This window comes from Crocodylus siamensis, chromosome 2 (genome assembly GCF_052110815.1).
Source record: "Crocodylus siamensis isolate JL-2025a chromosome 2, ASM5211081v1, whole genome shotgun sequence".
Taxonomy (NCBI): Eukaryota; Metazoa; Chordata; order Crocodylia; family Crocodylidae; genus Crocodylus; species Crocodylus siamensis.
Genome location: NC_143396.1, coordinates 290,833,135 through 290,856,690, shown reverse-complemented (window position 1 = coordinate 290,856,690; position 23,556 = coordinate 290,833,135). Strand labels below are relative to the sequence as shown.

The following is a 23,556-nucleotide window of genomic DNA, read 5'->3' as shown; positions in this document are numbered from 1 at the left end:
GAGAGACCTTCACCCTGGGATTTCATAGTTTCATAGTTTGCAGGGTCGGAAGGGACCTGAGCAGGTCATCGAGTCTGACCCCCTGCCATGGCAGGAAAGAGTACTGGGGTCAAACGACCCCGGCAAGGTGTTCATCCAATCTCCTCTTAAACACCCCCAGGGTAGGAGCCTGCACCACTTCTCTTGGAAGTTGGTCCCAGACCCTAGCCGTCCTGACCGGGCAGTCGCGCCTCCTGATGTCTAACCTAAACCTACCCTCTGCCAGCTTGTGACCGCTATTCCTGGTCACTCCTGGCGGTGCTCGGGGGAACAGGGACCCCCCAATGCCTGCTGGTCCCCCCTGACTAGTTTGTAACAGGCCACAAGATCCCCCTCAGCCTTCTCTTGTGGAGGCTGAACAGGTTCAGGTCCCATCGCCTCTCCTCGTAGGGCCTGCCCTGCTGCCCCGGATCATGCGAGTGGCCTCCTCTGGGCCCTCTCCATGCTGTCCACGTCCCTCCTGAAGCGCGGCGCCCAGAACTGGACGCAGTACTCCAGCTGCGGCCTGACCAGTGCCGCATAGAGGGGGAGGGTCACCTCCCTGGACCTGCTCGAGATGCATCTGTGGATGCACGACAAGGTGGGGTTGGCCTTCCTGACTGTCCCCACACTGCCGGCCCATGTTCATCTTGGAGTCAATGATGACCCCCAGGTCCCTTTCCGCCTCCGTGCTGACGAGAAGGGAGTTCCCCAGCCTGTAGGCATGGTGCTGGTTGTTCCTCCCCAGGTGCAGCACCTTGCACTTGTCGGTTCTGAATCCCATCCTGTTCTCATCCGCCCACCCCTGTAACCTGTCTAGGTCTGACTGCAGCCTATTCCTCCCTTCTAGCGTGCCCATGTCCCCCCACATCTTAGTGTCATCAGCAAATTTGAACAGGTGCTTTTTACCCCCTCGTCCAAGTCGCTGATGAAGATGTTGAACAGCGCAGGCCCGAGGACCGAGCCCCGGGGGACCCCACTGCCCACGTCCCTCCAGGTCGAACACGACCCGTCCACCACCGCTCTCTGGGTGCGGCCCTCCGGCCAGTTGGCGACACATCTGACTGTGTGGGTGTCGACACCACAGCCCCCAGTTTCTTAATGAGAACGGGGTGAGAGACCGTGTCGAAGGCCTTCCGGAAGTCCAGGAAGACGACGTCCACTGCTCCCCCCTGCGTCTAAGGATTTGGTGATCTGATCATAAAAGGCCACCAGGTTGGTCTGACAGGACCTGCCACTGATGACCCCGTGTTGGTTGCCCCTAAGCATGACCTCCCGCGCTGGCCCCTCGTGGACATGCGCCAGGATAACTCTCTCAAACAGCTTGCCCAGTATCGAGGTAAGACTAACCACCTATAGTTCCCTGGGTCCTCCTTCCTGCCTTTTTTGAAGATGGGAACTCACGTTGCCTCTTCCAGTCCTCCGGTACCTCACCAGAGCACCACAAGCGCTCGTACAGCCGGGCCAGGGGTCCCACAATCACCGCAGCCAATTCCCTCAGCGCTCGGGGGTGGAGATCGTCCGGACCAGCTGATTTAAATATGTCCCGTCCCTCCAGACCTTCCCCGACTAGATCCTCCCTGACCCTTGGCCTGAGTGCGCCAAGGGTCCGGTGGGGGGGCTGATCTGGTCCCTGTCCAGGAAAATGGAGACAAAGAAATTGTTATATGTTAGCTTTGCTGTCGGGTGTGACGACCAGATTCCCTAGCGTGCTTGCAGGGGTCCCACGTTACCCAGAACCTTCTTTTTGCCCCCTGTGTACTTAAAAAAGGACTTCTTGTTGTCCTTGATCCGGGAAGCTAGTCCCAGTCCCATCCCCACCTTGGCCTTCCTGACCCCCCTGCAGCCCCGAGCAGCTGCAGTGTAGTCCTCCCTGGGGATGGCCCCCCTGCCATCGGGTGTGCGCCTCCCTTTTAGCTAGGAGACCTTCCCAGATGCTTTTGGTGAGCCATGGGGGCTTGTGTGCCCTCCTGCCCCTTTGATCCGTGTTGGGATTACCTCCCTTTGGGCTCGGAAGGATCATCTCGTTGAGGATCGACCACTCTCCTTGGACACCCGGCTCCCCTCCCCTCCGGGACCCCAGTGCCTCCCCGACTAGATTCAAGAGGCAGGTCTGGGAAGTGTGAGCAAGAGTCCAGTCCACCCTCCAGGACAGCAAACACGGAAAGCCATCGCGTGAAAGGCAAAGGGTTCAGGGAGGGAGGATCACAGACGGGTGCAGAGGAAGCTCTTCCCCAGGCCTCTCCAGGCTGTATAATAATAAGGCTAGATAGATTGGCTAGATGGTCCTAGGTGCTTTACAACAGATGTGACCAGCTAGCAAAGCCAACTGTGTTACTCAAGGGCCTGAAAGGCACAAACTGGTACAAAGATTCATCCCGTGTGAGAAGTGCGGCTGCCTATAGCACAGGACACGCCGTCTGCTTTAGGGACCGTGGTTGTAGGGGAGGGACGTGAGAAGGAAAGCACAGACCTGGCTAGAGAGGAATCACTAAAGAGAGACGAATTTTCACCTACTAATTTCCATTGCTTCTCACCCCTGTTCTGGGCTCCAGGATGCTCAAGCCCCATCCCACTGGGGCCCCTGCTGGGAAATCAAGCGCATTACACACATCCTCTTAAGAGACTTATTTTGGTAATCATATATCAGCACCTTTAGCCTGAAAGCCTGTGCCAGCTGCTCCTAGCAGGAGCACAGGAAGCTGTAACAAGCTGTTAGAGAATAGCTTGCCTCCGAGGAGGGGCGACTTCCCCCCAAGCTGAGCATGCTTGCAGCTGGTAGCCCGTAAAGTCATTGAGCTTGAGGGTGGGAAGGGACCACAGGAGGTCACATCTGGGCCAGCGGTTCTCAACCTTTTTGTACCAGGACCCATTTGTAAACATCGATGGCCAGTCCTGACCTAAGTGCCAGCTACCCCCTGTGGGGCAGGGGGAGCGTGGGGTCTGGGGGCCCCAAGCATCCCCTAGCAGGCTGGAACTGCACCAGCCTCCAAGGAAAAAGCCACAGTTTGCCTTGTTTTTCTCCTTTAAGGGAAAATCCATTTTTAAAGTTTGCTCACGATCCTTTCATATATTCCCGCGACCCACTTTTGGGTCACGACCCTTGGGTTGAGAAACGCTGATCTAGTCCAGCCCCCTGCTCCAAGCAGGGCCAGCCCCAACTATTCCATCCCAGCCAAGGCTTTGTCTAGCCGGGTCTTGAAAACCTCCAAGGATGGAGACTGCACCACCTCTCTGGGTGACCCGTCCCAGTGCTTCACCACCCTCCTGGTGAGAAAGTCCTTCCTAACATCCAGCCTCGACTTCCGCGGCTGGGAACAGTCCAGCAAAGCGAGGCACAAAGTGAAATTAAGCAGATCCAGGTCAGGTCCAGGTCTGGCCCCATCTCATCGGCTTCACTTGGCTGCTTCTGAGCAGGGGCAGGAGGTGTTCACACGGGAACACAGCTCTCTTCGCCTCTCTGCGGCCCTGGACTTCGGGGCCAAAAGAAAGATCTTCCGTCTTCCCAGGCACCGGGTGCAGGAGCCCTCCCCAACGTCCAGACCACATAGTCACCAGAGAGGGGTACAAAGATGGAGCTCTGCGATGACCGGGGCAGCTTCTGTATGAATCACAGTCCCTCTCTGTTTGCATTGGGGCACCGTCAGCGACATTAATTTCTGGCTTGGCCCATTCATGACCGGGCCGGCAAAAGGAGTGGGAGTTTTGCAATTGATATCAATGGCTGGGCAGTGGTCCCAGACTTCTGGGAAAAGCAATGACAATCTTGCATGGGAAAATGAGGGAATGAAACAGCTGCACACCCCAACAGCTGTAATCCAACGAGGCATGAAGGCAGTACACGCAACTGGCACACACACACACCCCATGCCTGGGTCAGGGCCAAAGTTGCCAGCCGTCTGTGAATTTATGGACAGTCTGTAAAAAGACACACTAAACACTCAGCCCTGTCTGTAAAAGTCCATAACACCATGCCGCCCTCCATAAAAACATGACGTCACCTCAACTTCAAGCTCCATGGCAAGAAAAAAGCTGGAGCAGCACTGAAAGACAGATGGGGCATGACAGCGCCTCCTGCGTCTGAGAGAGATAGCAGCACCCTGCACACAGAGCTTGTCAGGGCTTTGGGCCCCCTTTGGGCCTGCTAGACCCCCTCTCTAGCCTTGTACTGCTGCTGGGTCCCTATGCCCATCCTCTGCCTCTAACAGTTGCTTGTATCAGAGGTTGGGGGGAGGGCAGAACTGCAGGCTTGTGGAGACAAAGTTTGCTCACGATCCTTTCATATATTCCTGCGACCCACTTTTGGGTCACGACCCTTGGGTTGAGAAACGCTGATCTAGTGGGTGGGGGTCCATACTGGGACAGTGTGGAGCAGGGCCAGCACAGGTCAGGCTGGGGGGGGACAGTATGGTCTGGGGTACAGATGGGGGGCACGATGTGGGGTGATTAGGGGACCCTGTGATGGGGGCAGCAGGGTGTAAAATTGGTGCTCCAGTCACACGTATCTGCCAAGCAAATAAATAAATAAATATTAATGACAGTAGACATGTCAGTAAAAATGTATGTCAGTAAAAAATGTGCAGATAGTAAAAAAAAAAAAAAAAGCCTTGGGTTGGCAGCCCATGTCAGGACATTCCCGTGTCCTGCTGTTGTCACATCTGACCCACTCAGCCCCAGAACAGCTGTTTCCTGTGTGGCCGGCTGCCTCATCCTCATGGCATATGAAAGGTCGGATGAGTCAGTTCTGCCCCTGCAGTGTGCGGGAGGCCTGGAAGGAGGCAGGGGTGAGGGCAGAGCAAGGTGGAGGGCAGGGGCAGGGAATGTGGGGTGGGTGCTGGGAGGGACATGACAGGTGGCATTACAGCATGGCCCAGCAGCGATGTCCTGCCTCTCCGTCTCACAGACATCCCCTATCTTTCCCTGGCTTACTCACGTTCGCAGCACTGCTGTCAGTTTTTACAGCCATTTCCCTCCCTTACAGCTGTTGTTTCACAAGGAAGTCATTTCTCCCTGTTTACTCCCCTCCAGTGCTGCCCTGTTTGCATCAACAGTACAATATCCTGTGAGCACCAATTGCTTTGACCTTTCCTTGGCAGGTTGGGAAAGACAGGAATTTCAAAGCTGGTTGAAGTCCTGTCCTGCTGGCAGCTGGCTGTAGCTCTATCTAGTCTCATGGAGAAGCCAGGAAAGAGAAATTTCATCAACTCCCGCAGCCTAGAAAAATAGCAAGCAATGAATCATACAGCCAGCTACCCCCGGCTGAACACCTGCAGCAGTGATTCTCCACCTTGCTTGACTCAAGACCCCCTCAGAAAATGCCAGCTTAGTTTGTTTTTGTTTTTTTTTTCAATAAAGAAAAATCCTAGAGCAATTCTTCTATTGCAAAGGACTCAGAAACCCACAGCAGGGCAGGATGGTTTGGACACTCTGGATTCCTATTTGAAACCTCTGGATTTACCCTGTGAATCAGGTGTAGGTGTCTGCCCACCTAACAGTGCTAATATAGCACCCTGTGACACCCTTAAAAGGATCTCATGGCACCCTGGGGTGCTGCAGCAGCAAGGTGAAGAATCGTCGACTTAATCATTATCAGAACTGGAGCCAGGTGTGCAGTCGCTTTTGCGAGTGTGAGTGTGAGCTGAAGGAAATACAGGAGTCAGGCATTGATTATAGTTGACTGAGGGGTTAACAGAGACTGAGGCCCCAAGGTGCCAGAGAGCATAGTGCCTCACTGCAGGACCGTGGTGCATGCAGCGCATGGGCCAATCCTCCTCTAGCAGCCAGGCCATAAGAGCACATTACAGCAGCTGCCTCGGCATGCTCCTCCTTCAGCTCAAAGGTAAGAGGCTGTTCTTCTAGCACTGGGGGAAAGGCTCCTAAGCAAGGCAGGGAGCAGAAATACCTACTCGAGACAAATCAGTCCAACATAGATGCCTGAAAGTGCCCAGAGCGTATTGCTGGGCCCTGTGGGAGAGTGAGGTGGGAGGGAACAGCCTACAGGGACTGGCAGGAGTCAGCCATGCTTGGCTACCCCATCACATCTTGGCTACAGCAAGGCATTTGACGCCATCTCCAACAGCAGTCTCATCAGTTAGTCAAAAGCTGTGGTGCTCAACCCAGGCCCCACGTGCCAGATCTGACCCACAGAGCTCTGTAATCCAGCCCGCGGGGCTTCCCACAGGCCTGGAAATGTGGGGGGGGGGGGGGAACCAGTCATAGTGGTAATTGCCACTGCTCTGGGGGCCACAGGAATTAGCATGGCCACTGCTCCCCTCTCATCAGATTTCGGGACCTCTGGGGAGCCCCGCGGGCAGCTGACATGGGCCTTGTCCACCAGATTGGTTCCTAACCAGATCCACCGCACAGGGTCTGTTCACAGCAGGATCCGCCACGTGGCCTGCCCCCACCCCACTCATCTGGCCCAAGGGGTTGGGTGGGTTGAACACTACTGGTCTAGAAACCATAGTTTTATAGTTTCCAGGGTTGAAAAGGACCTGAACAGATCAAATCTGACCCCCTGCCCTGGGCAGGAACGAGTGCTGGGATCATAATACCCCAGCCAGATGTCTATCCAACCTCCTCTTGAAGACCCCCAAGGTAGGGGAGAGCAACACCTCCCTTGGGAGCCCGTTCCAGAGCCTGGCAGCCCTAACCATAAAGTAGTGCCTCCTGATATCAAGCCTGAACATGACGTCAATCAATTTGTGGCCTTTATCCCTTGATATCCCACGTGGTGCCCAGGGGAACAGACCCTCACCTATTTTCGACTGGTCCCCCCACTACTGAGTTTACAGACAGCCACTAGTTCCCCTCTCAGTCTTCTTTTGTGGAGACTGAATAGATTCAGGCCCCTTAGCCTCTTTTCATAGGGCCTGGCCTGCTGCCCCCGATCATGCAAGTGGCCCTCCTCTGGACCCTCTCCATGCTGTCCACATCCCTCCTGAAGTGCGGCACCCAGAACTGGACGCAGTCCTCCAGCTGCGGCCTGACCAGTGCCGCGTAGAGGGGGAGGATCACCTCCTTGGCCCTACCTGAGATGCATCTGTGGATGCAGGACAAGGTGCATCTGGCCTTACTGACCACTTCCTCGCATTGGCGGCTGTAGGGACCCCACATTACCTGGTGCTTCTTCTTACTCCCTATGTATTTGAAAAAGAATTTTTTGTTATCCTTAATTCTGGTTGCCAGCCCTAGCTCCATCTCTGCCTTGGCCTTCCTAACCGCCCTCCTGCAATCCTGAGCAATGGAGGTGTAATCCTCCTTGGTGACTGCCCCTTGCTTCACTGATTGTATGCCACCTTTTTTGCCTTCAGGTCCTCCTGGATGCCTTTAGTGAGCCAAGGGGGCTTTTTAGCACTCTTTCCCCCTTTGGTTCTCATTGGGACCGACTCCCTCTGAGCTCGGAGGATCGTCTCCTTAAGGAACAACCACCCGCCCTGGACTCCCATCTCATCGAAGCTCCGAGTCCACAATGTCTCTCTAATTTCCTTAGCTCGTTGAAAAGGAGGCACCCCAGCCAGGCAGGAGTTAAACCTACAATCTTCTGATCCACAGTCAGACACGTTATCCATTGCACCACCAGCCCTGGGTAGGATGGATGCATGGGTGCCTGCAAATTCATGCTCCAAATGTAGTCCTCAGTGGCTCAACAGTTATGTGGAAGGAAGCATCAAGGGGGGCTCCCAGGGTCTGCACTGTTTAGCCTCTTCATGAATGACCTGGAGTGTGGAAGTGAGCGGAGGCTCAATAAATCTGCAGAGGACGTCACGCTGGACAGCGCAGCCACGGCTTTGGAGGACAGGACTAAGCTTCCAAATGACCGTGGGACGTTGGAGGAAGGGTCTGGGGTAAATCAGAGCCGTGGCCAGAGGCCCCTTCCAACCCCACTGGTCTGGGTTTCAAGAAGTGAGGCAGGGGGCAAAGGCTTGGGGAAAAGCAGGGATTTTTGTCTTTTTTTTTCCCCACTTCGGCCACTGCCCTGAAAAAGAATGGAGCTAAGTCCACATGTCGTGTGTGCAGGTGCCAGGGGATTCAGGGCTCAGAGGGTCAATTTTGGAGGGCCATGATGGTAGCTGGCTACAAATCAGTAGCTACAATGGCATCTGCCCCTTGATATAAGATCAAGTCCTGAGAGGTTCAGGGACAGGAAACAACCATGTCTCATGATTAGCTGGAAAGAAAATGGGATTCCTTCTTCCTCCTCCCTCTCCGATCTCGTGCATCGCTCGGGGTGCTTTGGCTGCCGACTGACTGCGCTTCCTCTCATCGCGGTTGCTCAATGCTCTGAATGCTAGCTGAGATTATTTTTATGCCCTCTTAGGTGTTTGCATTAATACTTTTCACCCCCCGCCCCGCTGGCTGCTTGCAACAGCAGACATGTTCGCTCTGGGGAGCTGGGAACCGACACGAGCTCTGTAGCCAGCTCTCCCGGGGCCTGGAGCCTGAGCATCCCATAGAGGGGACTGTGACCACCACGAGACAAGCCAGGATCAGGCCCTTGGGTAACACCCTCCCCCCACGTTGAAAGCAAGTCTGCATGAGATGGGATTGTTGAACTCCCCCCGGCCAGGTGGGGAGACGGCGTGTGACCCCTGCCTGCTCTGCCGGCGGCCTCCCCAGCACATCAGCATCCAGAGAGCCCCATGCGGACGGGGTTTCCGCCCGTGAGCTGCCAGCGTGCCCCCAGCCAGTCCGTGGGGCAGGTGCTGGCTGAGCTCACCTTGGCTGCAGCGGGACAGCCACAACATGAACTCAACTGCGCCCCAACGGAAAGGAGGGGGTTGCGTTAAGCACGGGCCGTGGTGCCAGGCGCTTGCTGGAAGCCACCGGGGCTCATAGGAGCTGGTGCCTACAACCCTTGATCCGACCCTGGCTGTCTGGCGGAGGGAATGGGTCCACACCTGCAGGCGCCACAGCCTCGTCTTCTACTCTAGCTGGGCAAGAAACCCCGCTGCCTTCCCAGCCTGGGGACCTTCAACCATCAACACGGCAGCTGGCTGAAACCTAGGCCAGGCGGGACCGACACTGCACTTGGGATCAGGAAGGATTTTTCCCCATGGTCAGCCTGGTACAGATTGTGGGTGGGGGCTTTTGCCTTCCTCTGTAGCAGGGACAGCTCCTTTTTTCCCACAAACTTTCCCCTCTCCGGTTCCCCACGTCACCTTATGACCACATCATCCAACGACCCAAGCGTATGCTAGAGCTGCTAATAGCTCAGAGGTCATCTCTTTCCAGTATCTCACTGACCACGAAGCAGTGGGAGTGTCGCTGGGCTGAACAGGACGGGAAGTCGCCCTGGGCTTTTATGGATTGAGACACCAGAGAGTGGTGCAGGGAGACGATCATCTCAGTGGGGGGGCGGTGAATCCCCAGCCCTCGGTCTTCCTGGCAGGCTGAGGTGTGGAGGGTCCCTCCATCTCCTGGGGCGGCCTTGCCTGACTCACAGCCTCTGCAAAGGCCACGCGAGTCATATTCTGCTCCAAGAGGACAAAAGTGCTATAAAACTAGGCAGGCAGCAGGGATAACTGCTTTGGGTCTCGCTGGAGCCATGAACTGCTGTCCGTGGGCCGGAGCCATTAGTCCGCACTCCAGCTTTGGGCAGGGCCAGGCCTCTGGGGTTTCCCGCTCTCTCTTGTCATCACCCCTCATTCGAGTGCAGCGTGACAGTGATTTCTAAAGCCTGCTCCCTTTCCCCCTGGCCGGGCTTTCCTACAATGCTCCCCCCACCAACCCTGCTCCTGGGTGGATCTAGGATTTTGAAAAGCGGGGTGCATTGGTGAGGCACATCATCCCATAGAACACAGCACATATTACTCTCCAGGGATGCTTGTGCATGTGACTGGAGCTCAATCCCCAAGGTTTTTTTTATGCCCCTCTAAATTGAAAGAGCGGGTTTTTAATTGAAGCCGATTTCAAGTTTTCCATCATCTTACGGCTGAGCCTCGTTTTGTTTTTTTTCCATCAGAGCCAGAGCTGGACCGAGTGGCTCCTGAGCTGCCAGGGGCCCGCCTGCCCCAGCTCGGAGGCAGCATGCGGCCTGATCCAACTCTCTCCCGAGCCTGCCTGCTGGGGAAGCCTAGATGTAGTTTAGTTTGCAATGCCGCAGTCATTTAAAACTCCCCAAACTGGAGCAAGTGTCATGCGCGATGCCACTAAGCGACAAAAATTACATTTCTGCCATGTGTACATCGTGACAACCGTCACATGTGCGAGCGCCCTAGAAGCTGCACTAATATGCCAAGGACCTGGGGCTGGGCAAACCATCCTGTACAAATTTATAATCCAACCCCTTAGTAAAAGTACTACAGCCAAAGTAGTAGTAACAGTACTACACAGTAAGTGTCATCAACCCCAACGCCACACGAGCTATCATACCCAAACCTGCCCCAGGTTAAGCAGGGGGACCACGTCAGCCAACAGTGCTTTGGACTTGGTGTGATGCAGCAAACTAAAGCAGACTGCCAGCACCTGGAAATTATACTGTGCCCTGCTCCCCCCAGTATAAATAGATAGCAATGGATTATTGCACTAGGTACTAGGGAGATCTGGTGATCCAGTGAGCTTTCCTGAAATGCAGTCCTTAAATACACGCCCGTTATGGTGAGGTCAGCTAAGGCGAGAGTTCGTGACCGGCAACCTCAGCGCTCGGGAAGAATCGGAACAAGGAAGATGCATAATGACCCCTTGCCGGGTCTCCAATACAGTGCTGCTCAGGTACAAATGAAGCAGGCTGTGGCTGGGACAAAAGGGATGGGTCCACCGTTTATCTTCACGATGGGTGTCCACTGCCAGTGGGCGTTTGCACTGAAACACCAGCCCAGCTTTGATGAGGCTGGTCTACACCAGGAAGGCTGAGAGGCGTGAGAAAAAGCAGAGAGAAGCATGGTTGTTTAGCTAGGAGAGGAGAAGACTCTGGAGGGGGTCAAATACCTGAAGGCGGGTGACACCGCGGGTGGACACGGACAAGAAGTGCCAGTTTCCATTGCAACAAGGGAAATTCAGGTTGGAGATGAACGTCCTCACCACGAGGCCGGCTCGACACTGGAACAAGCTGCCCAGAGAGGCTGTGGGCTCTCCCTCCTTGGGAGATTTAGGCTGGAGAGACATAGGGTTGAGCTGGTTCGGACAGGGGTGAAGCTGCCTGGAGCAGGGGCTGGACCAGATGTGACCTCCTCAGGGCTCTGCCAGCCCCACGTTCCCTGCTCAAGACACCTCGGCAAAGCCCCAGTGTCATAGCCACACGGGGCCACCCAGCCCAATCATCTCTGCCAGGCCATCCCTGGAGCCCAGGCGGCCCAAGAGGTCGGTCTGACTAGGTTCTCATTTTACAGATGTGGAAACCAATGCCCAGAGCAATGGCGTGACCTGCCACCACAGGCCAGTCTGGGAAAGGAAGGACAAGAGGGCTCAGCTGCTGAAAGCTCAGCTGGGCCGAAGCCTCCTCTCCCAGCGGGCTGTGCAGGGAAGCGGTGCTTGGCAGACCTGTCTACAAGTGCCGGGTCCGTGCTGAAGCCTGCCAGAGGGAAGGGATGGATCCATCATCCCAGAGCACTTGGGAGCAGGATGGAGGGGCAGAGACAGCAGCCCGCAGCCTCCAGGATCTCTGGCGTTCTCCCCCTGGCCATCAGGGAGTCCACTGAACCTGCCTCACTAGCAACATCCCTTGGAAGACCCCTTAGACGTGGGCATGGACATGGGCATTGCCAGGCACCTCCACAGCGCTCTGACCACATCAGGAACACGTGCCGCTGCAGCTGCTCTCACCTGCCTACCCCAGGGACGTGGGGAATAGAAACCCCCCATCCATGCAGCAAGTTGGGGCTTGCCTGGCTTCTAACCTGGGCTCAAACATGGCATTTCTGCCATGCATGTGAACTGGATCCTAGCTCCTGGGACTTCAGCCGTGCCAAGGTGCTGATATTTTAAAAGATCTTCTGATGCCTTCTGCATATCACATCTATCTCCTGGCTCTCGTCTTGAGTCAAACTCTCTCCCTCTCTCAAACACGTGATTTCCAGCTTCTGCCCAGTGCCTGAAAACCATGGGCAGTCACAAACCACAGGCAGTAGGAAGCCACGGACAGGCAAGCCCGAGGCAGCGAATCACACCCTCTGTGTAGTCTCCTGCTGTGCTAGTGACTACAGATGGAGAGGAGGAGAGAGCACGGTTGGGGGCAGGTGTCTGCACTCAGCCCCCAGGGACCTGCCTGCTTCCCCCCTCCCAGCTTACCCAGCCCCATCCCGGCTGACATCCTTCCACTAACATGGTCCTGCCCGTGCAACCCAGAGCGCAGAGGTGCTGAAACAAAGGTGCCCATGCTAGTCCGTGCTGGCTCATTTCCCGTCCCCTACAGGAGGAAGCTGTTGTGATACGAGGGCATTTAAGCGGTGGGACTGCAACTGCCCTGGAGGGCTGCAGGGATTTTGCTATACCAGGGCAGCTGTGTGTGCACAGTGATGCTCAACCTTTTTAGACTTGCAGCTGGATATCCCTGGAGACTCTCAAGAAAGCCCTGGAGAGACTCACAGTAGCCTTAAGTAGACTTGAGCCCCCCCTTGGAAAATGCCAGCTCTTTGTAACAGGAAACCTGCTCTGTTACTCTTCTGTAGTCAAAAATGAGTAAAAACAAAGGACTGAGAAAGAGCACAGCTAGGCACCTCTATCTGAAATCTCTGGGTTTATCCTGTGAATCATGCTTGTATGCCTAACAGTGCTAACATTGTGTGGCACCCTGGAACCCCCAAAAGGATCTTGTGGCACCTTGGTTGAGCATCACTGACATGGCGATAGACATCTGCCTGTCCAGCCCCCCCGGCAGGGTTACAAGTGCAATGCCCCCGGGATCCCAGGGGCTGGCCATCCCCGCGGCTGAGGGCTGGCAGGCTTGCTGGACTGGAATGGCTGTCACCGAGGCACTGAACAGCACCCCCTGCACCATGAGGGCCAGCTTCACACAGGAGCCCACGGCAGGTCACTCCCTCGAGGGCAGCTGTCTCCGACCATGCTGTGTCCTCTCTGGTTCTGCAGACACCCGCCAGTGAAGTCAATGGCAGGCTGGCATGGGAGGAAGCACTCACACCGTGCCTCCCTGATCCCACCCTTCACAGCTCAGCATGTCTCTTCACCTGCCTCTCTCTCCCCACCAGCCTCGGGACTGTCCCACGCAGGTCTCTCCCAGGTGGCTGGCCCTCCTCTGCCTCTGCTCTAGGCTCCTCGGCCTGCTCCTCCCTGACAGGTGCCTTCTCTTCCGCGGCCTCCGCCTGCCGTGGCCCGGGCGGGTCTCCTCGGCCATATGCCGTGTGCAGGGTGAACTCCGGCAGCGTGGACTCCATCATGCGCAGAAAATTGTACGCGGGCAGAGGCGGCGTCCAGGGTGCGTCAGACAAGGTGGCTGAAGGGAGGAGACAATGGGCTGTTACTGGGATGACCAGGCATGGGAATGTGGCTGACGGGGGAGGACCGAGGCGCCGATCCTGCAGGACACCAACAGGATCCTGGGCAAGGGCCTAACAGGCCTCTCCTGAGCAATGATGGGATGGAAGGGAGGCTCTATCTGCATCCTCTCTCCCCAGCCCAATTTCCCTCAGGTTTCTATTCATTACGTGGTGCACCTGTTTCCCTGAAAAGGGGACTGCATTTGGTTTAAGAGGACCTTCCAAGTACAGACAATGCTGCTGTAGATATCGATATGCCACTCCTTTGCCCTGGCCCTTTAAAAATCCTCCTGGGGTCCAGGAGATTTCTTGGCCTTCCAGGAGAACCCCATGGCAGGACACTGAGCTCCTGCAGAAATGACCCTCCCTTTTTGAAGTACAAGGGTTTTAAATGCACAAGGCGCTGCGGATTATTATTTCTACTAGCATAACTATTATTAGAGAGAGGCAAGTGACTTCTGATAAAATAAACCCTCTGCTTAGGAAAGCTTATGGTCTACTACTTTGATTCGGTTCATTTAGGAAGGTGCAAATCTACCCTGCCTTGTGCATCACTGTTATGGGCATCGCATTGCACCTGCTCCACACACAAGGACCTAAGGCTTTGCCAAAGCATCTCATTTCTCTCCCTGCCCAGATTATGGGGGTTTCTCTGCCTCTTCCCAGCCCACCAAGTTTCCCAAACCATCTCTGCCCTTTCTCTACCCCACTGGCTCCCTCCTGCATCCAAACAATACAGAGCTTTGCTGAAAGATCGTTTCTTCTCTGCTTCCAAGGCTGCCCATTTGAACTGCTGGGGGTGTTATTTGGCTAAAGCTAAACTGGACTCGAGTCATCACGGAGATGGGCTCTTCTCTGTGGCCACAGGGGATAAGACCAAGAGCCTCAAGATGCAGCAGGGGAAATTTAGGCTGGAGATTAGGAGGAATTTTCTGCCTCAGAGGGTGGCCAAGCCTTGGACCCGGCTGCCGAGAGAAGCTGTGGAATCACCATCTCTGGAAATTTTCAAGAGCAGATTGGACAGACGTGGTTGGGATGGTTTAGGGTACGGGTGATCCTGCCTTGCGGGGGTTGGACTAGATGCCACCTCATGAGCCAGACTTTCCTAGAATCCGATGATCGCAAGAAGTTCTTCTAAATCTAGCATTCGTTTTCCCTGGAGCTGGTCCCTGAAGAAACTGTTTTTGGAATTTAGGACCCAGACTAACAAAACATTTTAAGCACATGCTTAAGTCTCATCAGTATCCATGAGACAAGCACCTGTTTACAGCTGGGCACATGGAGGATTTTGCTTAGGGATGTTCCGAGGAATAAGGAGCTTAAGGAACAGCATCAAATGGCAACAGAGGGTCAACTTGGAAATTACAGGGTGAAAAGGGCTTCAAAATGGGGACTGATGAAACACAGGAGATGCATGGCACTGCCTCTGCAGCTGGGAATCCTGTATGCCAAATGCAGGGCACATCTGCCAGCTCCCTGGGGGCCGAGAGGAAAGGCAGATGATAGGGAAAGTAATTTCTGCCATTAGCAGATAAGGAAACTTGGCCGCTGGGGGCACTCCGAAGACAAAGGCTGTCGGTGTCATTAGGGTCCCTAGTGGGATGGGAGATGGGACACAAAGGAGACAAAGCATTATTCAGAGAGAAGCAGGGGCTGGGAGATCCCCACCGTGCCCAGGACAGCTTGGTGGGGAAGATAGCAAAGGCTTTGCTGTGAGATAAGGGAGTCTCGACTCCTGATAATTTAGGCGTTTGCAGCTGCCAGAGCCTCAGCTAACAGCGTGCGCAGTACTGGTCGCCTCCACAACTCGCAGCGTGGATCTTTGTTGCTCCCAAGTGGCCAGATCGTGTAGGAGGCCGAGTCCCTGCTCTCGAAAGGGACTGAAGGGCCTCACTTCTTTTTGTCTCGTTAAATCAGGAGGTGTTCAACCTCCCCAGATTCATCCCATGGAGCTGTGGCATTGGGCCCATGGGGCTTCCTTCAGGTCGGGAACTTTGGCAGTGAGGAAGCAGCAGCGATTACTATCGATCCTCCCCTGCTACCAATCCTCCCTGCCCTGGGCTGATCTGGGCCATTTCCCACGGAGCCGGATTGGATCCAAGCTGCCCTCCCCAGCCACCCACATGGCTGGATCAGGACCAGGCCCACTGGTGGGATCCGCCCTGTAAACAGACCAGGCGCTCCCATCAGGCCAAAAGTTTGGGCACCACAGTCCTGAACGGAGAGCCAGGGTAGGTCGTGGTGCCTGGCTCCTCAGGGGAATCGCTGGAAGCTCCCTCCCACCGCGAGTGCACGTGGTTGCCTGTAAAGGACCTGCAAGGCTGCAGGTACAGGGTGATATTTCCTAGTCGGAGAAAAGTTTGGGCACCACAGTCCTGAACGGAGAGCCAGGGTAGGTCGTGGTGCCTGGCTCCTCAGGGGAATCGCTGGAAGCTCCCTCCCACCGCGAGTGCACGTGGTTGCCTGTAAAGGACCTGCAAGGCTGCAGGTACAGGGTGATATTTCCTAGTCGGAGCATGGGGAGGAAGGAGGTTTTGTGCTCACAGACATCACCGAGACCATCTCAGCAGCAGGCACCCAGGGCTGACTACAGAGCACTGACAGCCGTCCAGACTGGCTGTGACTTGGCTCTCAGCACTGAACAAGTCCTGCCAGCTCTGCACCCAGCTCATGCGTTCTGCTCTGACCGGACGGCTTGTACTTCTCCAGCTCAAACTCAGAATAACTCTCCCCCTTTCCTCCCCCCCACCTCATTCTTAAACGACAGAAAAATTACTGCAGTGAGCAGCTTCACATAAACAGACACGGGGGCCACGAGGGCATGCCAGGGAGCCTGTGCACTTACTGCTGGGAAGCTGAAGACCTGCTCTGCACTTCTCGAGCCAAGACAAGACATTGCTTTGGGTGACGGGCTGGTCTGGAGGGAATGCAAATACCTCGCCCCCGGCGTGAAGGTTCACCCAGGCAAGAAGAGGCAAAGGCGGCGGGGTGCTGAAGTAGGCCTTCAGGATTCCCCGGCCAGCTGGAGTCCTCTGGCTGTGGGAGAGAATTGATTGCACTTGTTTGTTAGCAGTTTCACAGTGAGAGACAAATGAGCCCCGTGGCCTGGTCCAAAGCACTTAAAAACAGGTGTCTGAGCAGATGAACAGTCCCGCTGAAGCTGGCAGGGGAATTACTGTCCTTCTACAGCCACTTCAATGCTGCGCTGGAGGAGGTCGACTACAGCTGCTTCAATGCTACGCTGGAGGAGGTCGACTGGGCCTGTTTAACAGGATGGCTGCGCGGCCCGGTGTGCAGGGCACTGGAGCCAAATCAACCCACGTGGGTTGTACCCCTCACCCTGCCCCTTGCTCTGGGTGACACTTGCCCCTGTGAAGAGGACCCACAGCAGGCATGTGAATCATGTGAGCTGTATTCAGATGGTGCCCAGGCCTTTGCTGGCTCTGTGCATGGAAGTGAATTTTACCTTGCTTGGTTAACTGAGTTCAGAGCAAACAGGCATCTTCTCACTATAAGCAGCCTGAGAATTCCCCCCTTCCTCCAAAGACCCCATTTTTCCTTCTTCCCAAAGGAAAGTGGGGCAGCGAGTCAGAGAGGCCCAGACCTTCAGGCGGGTTTCCTACAGTGCACAACAACAGGAAAGCAACTGCTTTCTCTCTTTAAAAAAAAAACGTGCGTCCCTCATTAGTTAATTTACTGCCCCCATCAGCACAGCTCCTCACGTAAAAAAGTATGTAGTGATTCACTCATCGAGGTGGTCAAGGAGAAGGAAAAGAACAGACTAAACAATGCTAAATGTGTTCATTCGGGAAACCCTGATAATTCACCCTCCCGTAACTCTTGATGCCTTGGCCATTCTCCTTGCTCTGCTGATTTGTTTCTTTATCTTTCCTCTTTTGCCTCCCCCTCCTGACAACCAGTTCTTTCCCTTTAAGTAAGCATTCAATGGTGGCATCCTTCACAAGCATCTTTCCTGGATGAAAACGAACACCGGTAACATCCATCATCTTTGACTAGAAAGCAGCTCTGTGTGGGGCTACCTTGCTGTTGTAGGGAATGCACCTCCGTTAAGGTTTGCAGTGCTGTTAAAAAACTTGACATTGTGATTTGCAGTGATTTCATACTGAATAATTAGTTAAAATATTAGCTTAGTAGTGCTTTCAGGAATTGCTCCCTTAATATAGTCTGCTCTTTCTCCTCCCACCCCTCCACCCCCCAGAAGCCATAAACTCAGTTGTGGGGAGAAGCTGACATGGTTTAGCATTCTCACAGGTTAAGCCAGCAGGCGAGGAATGCCTCACGGTCGCTTCCCCTCCCCAAACGCAGCATTTCATTCCTGTCCCATGGGCCAAGATCGCCGTCGCTGAACAGGATGAGTAAGGGACGTCCCAGGCTCCAGTACGCAGGCAGGTTTTCCACGGTAATTTCTGGCTGGAAGAGAACAGAGAAAGATGCTTGGAGAAATATGGGCAGCTTTTGGGAGGGGCTAAGCAGTGGTGACACAAGTTGGGGTAGACTGTGCACCGCAGAGCCGTGTAGGTCCCAGGACTGCAGCACAGATGCCTGGACCCTGAGGTCCGAACGCACTGTTTGCAAGGTTGGAAACTCACCCCTTTTCAGAGAAGTGCTGCATGCAACCAAGGGGGACAACCCAGATCTCCTGACTCCCAGATCCACACCCTCCCCATTAGATCACACTGCCACTGAACGACTGCTGTGTATGTGCCTCCTCCTGGCTTTTGGCTTATTTCCAAAGCTTTTAGCTCTCATCCTCAATGCTCCAGGGATGCATTCTGCACCCCTCCCCAGCCAGCCCTTGCAGGTACCGCACAATCATTACACTTACGAATGTTTCCAGTAATTGGTATCTGATGGTCTGAGCAATCTCCTGTGGTGTCAGTCTGGAGAGCAGGACAGGGTCTATGCTGCGTTCTTCATGACGAGCAAACAGCAGTGCTGGGAGAGGTGCGTTGTATTTACTGGATCTAAAGGGATGTGGTTTGTTACAGTGACTGAATGCAAAAGCCTCCGCGCCCCGAGTGTGCTGTACCCACACACCACGCCTTTGAGGGCTGGATGAAAGCACGAGATTGCCTAGGCACTGGGAAAGGGCTTGGAAGGAGGACTCAGAGCTCACCATGGTCTCCGTGTCTCCATGCTGCCAGGTGCTTGCCTGGAGCCAGCAAAGCATTGAAACACATGCTCTGCTTGCAGTGCTAGGCATTCACCCCCATGCTTAACACCAGAAAAGTGCTTATGTGCTATGAGGCAGGAGGGGATTTTCGGGTTACTCCAGAAGGGGAATAGTTTGGCTCCCTTTTTAAGTCCCATTCCAGGACATGGAGCAGAATCAGACACATGCCATCCCTCTTAAACTTCTGTATTTCATACTGATTTCTTCTGTCTTGGTCTCGGGGTGACTCCTCATTTCTGGAAAGGCTCAGAGACTTCCTGCTCTTGCAACATACTCATTTTTCCAGGAATTTCTCTTTGCCCTTTAGCTCTTCAACCTCTGCAAATGTTAATCCCCTTCTCTTAGAGCAGCAGTGCCCTGAAGTCAGAACCTGGCTCAGTTCTGGTTTCCTCAGGATCTCTTAGGCTCCCTCAGTTCACTTTCCAGGATCTAAACCCACACTTTACAGGTATCTCTCTCTCTTCCAAAGTTTCTCTTCCATCCTCCCACAAGCTCAATGGAGGCTGATGGCCGAGTGGCTGAGCCATCTCACAACAGACCCACGGGGCGAGATTGAGCTTCAGCCCTGACTTGCATCAAAGTTTGCCCCCAGCTGTAAAACGGCACACGATCATCACAGTGAAAGGCAATACTTGCCATATCGTGCCCTTGTGTGCTCAAAGCCATGGAAACTAGTCTGCCTCAATGCCCTGGGCTGGGCAGGACCTCTGGGCTTTGTTTTTTCCCCAGCTGCTGAGTATTCACTTTTCCTGCCTTTGTTCTCCAGTCTCCCCAGCGTGTATGAGATGCACCTGTTTCTCCTGCTGCTTTGGGCAGAGATCACACAAGCCTGGCTGTGGTTGGGGGTGCTCATCTGTTTCCCTTTGCCCACCAGCCTCTCTCCTTATCCATCAGGCATGCTGAGTGCATGATCCTCTCTCTCTTGCCTCTGAATTTCTGGAATGTGAAGAATGCTCCCGACTCTCCTGGGCTTTTTCAGCTCTTTCATTTAACAACAAGCATTTGGTCTGTCATGGGTAACCTAAGCCATGAATCCACGTGCAAAAGTGGGCAATCTGTATTAAGGGAGCAGACACACAATGTGATTACTATGGAGTCATTTACTTCACATTTTGACCAAAAACTCTGGTGCAGTTTGTATTGGAGTTTATTGCTCCCAGGCACCATGCATGCACGTGCTCCTGGGACTGCAGCACGCTGAGCCAGGCTGGAGCAGCCCTGCCTGGCAGGGGGCCCCAGGGGTGAGCCTACCAGCCCGGGGCTGCTCTGACCCAGCACCACGTGCTGCGGAGGGGCTGGCTGGGGCAGAAAGGTGCTCCAGTTCAGGGATAGCTGGCAAGCAGGCCCTGCACTGAAGCATCCTCATCCCCCAAGCCAGACGCATCAGCGTCTATACATGCATTGCAGGGCAATGAATAATGCCTGTTGACAAGCACTATCCTATGGTGATGTTTACTGGTTTACAGTGCCCCAGTAGGGGTGCATGTGTAGACGTGGAGACATTTACTGTGGAGCTAATTAGGCAGCTCTGTAGTAAACTTTGTGTAGACATGCCCACTGTATAGAAACTTACCTGTGGTAAGCAGCACTTCCAGGGCTGGCTGCCAGCAGTAGGTACTATTACAGACCCTTGTCCTTATAGGCCCTTGTCTACATCCTTAGACCAACATGGCTACAACCTACACCCGTGTATTATGGAGCCTTGCCACTAAGCAGTGAGAAGTGATAGCTTGTATTGAGCAAATGGCTTCCCAGGGATAAAGCTGGCTATGGGAACAGCTAGATTAACCTAGTGCATGTATCACGAGACTTGCGTTTCCATATAAAACACGTGCAAAGAAAAACCTGAAGGAGGTTTGTGCCCTTCCTAACAACTGAAGGGATCCATAGATGCTTTATCCAAACAATTGCCAACTAGCCATGTTCTACCTAAAGTTACGTGAAGACCTTACGTGAGAAACACAGAGTTTTGTGAATGATAACTTTTATTGGGCCAACTGCATGGATGGGGTAGACTTAGACAAGCTTTCCAGCACAGGGCACTGTTTCTACGAGCAATCGTTTTTTCACAGGACCATTCCTGTAGCTCAATGGTTCTCAACCTTTTTAGACTCAAGAGCCTCCTCATTAGACTGACGGCACTCCCTGGACAACAGGCTCTTAGTTTTCACTCGTTTTTTCACTAAGAAAACAAATTAAGCAATTCTTTCTTCCAACAGCTCCCAGCAGATCAGAATGCTTTTGACTCTATGAATTCCTAGCTGAAATCCCTGGGCTTATCTTGTGAATTGTGTGTAGGTGTTCACATACCTTAGAGAGCTAATACTGCGCCGTGTCCCAGGGCACCCTTAAAAGGATCTTGCAACATACCAGGATACCACGACACTGGTTGACAATCAAAACCCTCTGGGGGAGCTGAACCCTGAAAGTCTTCAGGAAGACACGGGGAGTCAAGAGGCTCCTGTCTCGCTTCTTGCAGCTTTCACCAGCTCTCTTCCTCTGTGCCTTCATGGAGCAACACACAATACAGTGGAAAGGAATATCCTCTCTTTCCTTATCAAGAGGGTGGGTAGGCTCTGGCTCAAACTTTCTAACCAAGCTGTGTTCAAGGTTGGGATCTACAGCCGCTCTCTCTACGATTGAGAAGTCAAAACTCCTACTAAACACTCTCTACCGAGACAAAAGCTGCAACCTCCACTCTCTCTTTCCAATGCCATGTAAGTTCAGCGTGCCTTGTTTTAACTACAAGATAGAAACTACGACTCTCTGGTCCACCAGCTGTAAGCAGACCCAAAGATGATACGTATTCTGGATAGGCAAGGAGAAGGTATTCTTATAACGCTTACTGTGATATCACTCGTTATGGGAAAGCAGAAACTTCTTAAGAATAAATTTAATAAACCAAACGCCTACAAACCAGCCAACTAATTGTTCTTCTGCAAACCCCATGTTTATAAAAGAGCTCAAACAGTTTTCACGTTTGTTCCAAACAAGGCTCTGTATAAAATTAAAGAACGCTGGTCCCGACCTCCTTTGCATAAATAGCGCACCTTGCGGCCTACAGTGCTGTGCTGGAATGACAGCAGAGGACCCAATTTTCAAGGCTTTTCCAGCACCTACAGACACAGACCAGTGCCCTTGGGCCCCCACGTACTCGGCACCTATGGCAGACACCCAACCACAGCGGCAGTATCTGAACACAGAAGTGATCTGTAGCCACAGGGCTCTTGCAACAAGACAGAGGCGAGGGGATCTGAGCAAAGGTTTGCACTGACAGGAATGTGCTGGGGAAGTGCTCCTCTGCTTCTAGCTGCTGGAGACACAGCTTTGTAGCACCCAGAAGAAAGGATGAATTCACTCAAAGAAGCCAGTGGGGTCCAGGGAATAAAGGGATCGATACCCTGATCCAGGATGCTATTGACTGCAGTGGGATGCGGGTCAGGCCCTCTGAGCCCAGAAAGCAGAGAAAAAATAAGAAGCTGATGAAAGCCTCCAAAGGGGAAACAGATGAGTTCCTTGTTGCCTTATGCTGGATGAAGGAGAGGTGCACAATTTCTCCTCCCCAGAGGAGAGCTAGTGCAAGGAGGAACTGTCTGCAGGCTTGTGAGCCTTTGGACACTCAAGAAGGGCCAGGGAAGTAAAGTGATATGCCAAAGGTCACAGCACAAGGCAGCGGCTGAGCCCAGGGCTGGAGACCTAACCACCAGGCACCCTGATGATGTTCACTGACAACCGTTCCTGCCACTTACGTGTCCACAGCTAACACAGTCACATATATGGGGCAAGGAGCTGGCCCATAGGTAAAGGCATGGCCTACACTGACTTAAGTGTGCAAGATACTATATGCGGACTCTACGGTTCTCCTCCATTTCTCCACTAATACCATCTATGACATGGGTGTCAGATCCACGGTTAATACCAAACATCATTTTACCATCCATCTCAGTTAGTGGACACAGAGCTGTTAGCTCGTGGAGCCTGCTAAAAGCAGTGTAAAACATACTTCTGTGTATAGCTTTGTGATGGGCCTTATGGTATTGCCTACCCTACTACTTGAAACTGCACTGGAAACCATTACTGATCACAGACATGCCCAGTCACACATGTAATGCTGTCATTAAACTTCAGTGGCATTCACTGCAACACAGATCAGTCTGTGTTCGTATAGAAAGGAAAAAGCAAATGACTTACAGAACCGAAGCATCATCTCCGTAATACAATCCTGTTGTGACATATCCTTTTAGGATGGCTCCTGCTTCGATAAATGCTTCTCTGGCTGTAAAAAAAAAAAAAAAAAATAATCCATAAATAAGTAAAGAGAAGAGCTGTGTTTTTTTTCCCCTCCTGCAAATCATGAAGCCTGTTCATGGCCATAGCTGTTTATAAGGTGTGCAGTACAGGCTGTGTCTGGTTCTCACCTTGTAGCTGTGTGCCAGGGCTGGAAGCAGCAATTTTGGGGAGTCACTGGCTCCCTGCAACCCTGATGGACTGGGCTCACTGGCGCAAGAGACCCCTCTCAGGCCCGTGTCCTTTGTTCTCCAGCCATGGGCAGAGGAGAGCAGCCAGGGCTCCAGCATCTGTCCCCCCGGGTGGGAGCTCATAGCGAGGAGGATTCTCAGCCTGCTCCAGCCTCTCCCAAACAAGGGATCACTGGGGACCAGTGGGGTCATGGCAACTACAAGCCCTACAGAGCCCCCAAGCCAGTGATTACTCAGCATGCCCCAATTAATCCCACTCCGCTCCACAGTACCCATCCTCTTGCCTGCTCTCACCTACAGGAAGTTCAAGACGAACAGGGGTAATTTAGGCCTGTTTCAGTAAGCTCTAAACGCCCCTGAGTTAGCTTTCCCTGGGGGCGCAAAAGTAGGCATGGGGCAGTTACCAAAGAGCAGCTGAGGGGTAAAACCCTAC

General features: G+C 53.6%; 1 protein-coding gene across 3 annotated transcripts in view; it reads right to left on the bottom strand.

The window, feature by feature from the left end:
* Positions 1–12,677: 12,677 nt before the first annotated feature.
* The window catches only part of TXNDC16 (thioredoxin domain containing 16), a 66,620-nt gene continuing 55,741 nt past the window's right edge, over positions 12,678–23,556 (bottom strand). For all 3 annotated transcript variants that reach the window (XM_090034405.1, XM_090034404.1, XM_090034407.1), the window contains 5 exons: positions 22,837–22,921; positions 18,298–18,436; positions 17,722–17,882; positions 16,297–16,487; positions 12,678–13,408 (listed from right to left, as the gene is read on the bottom strand). In XM_090034405.1, the coding sequence (XP_089890531.1) occupies positions 13,119–13,408; positions 16,297–16,487; positions 17,722–17,882; positions 18,298–18,436; positions 22,837–22,921 (866 nt within the window). In that variant the 3' untranslated portion in view covers positions 12,678–13,118. The remainder of the gene's footprint in view (positions 13,409–16,296; positions 16,488–17,721; positions 17,883–18,297; positions 18,437–22,836; positions 22,922–23,556) is intronic.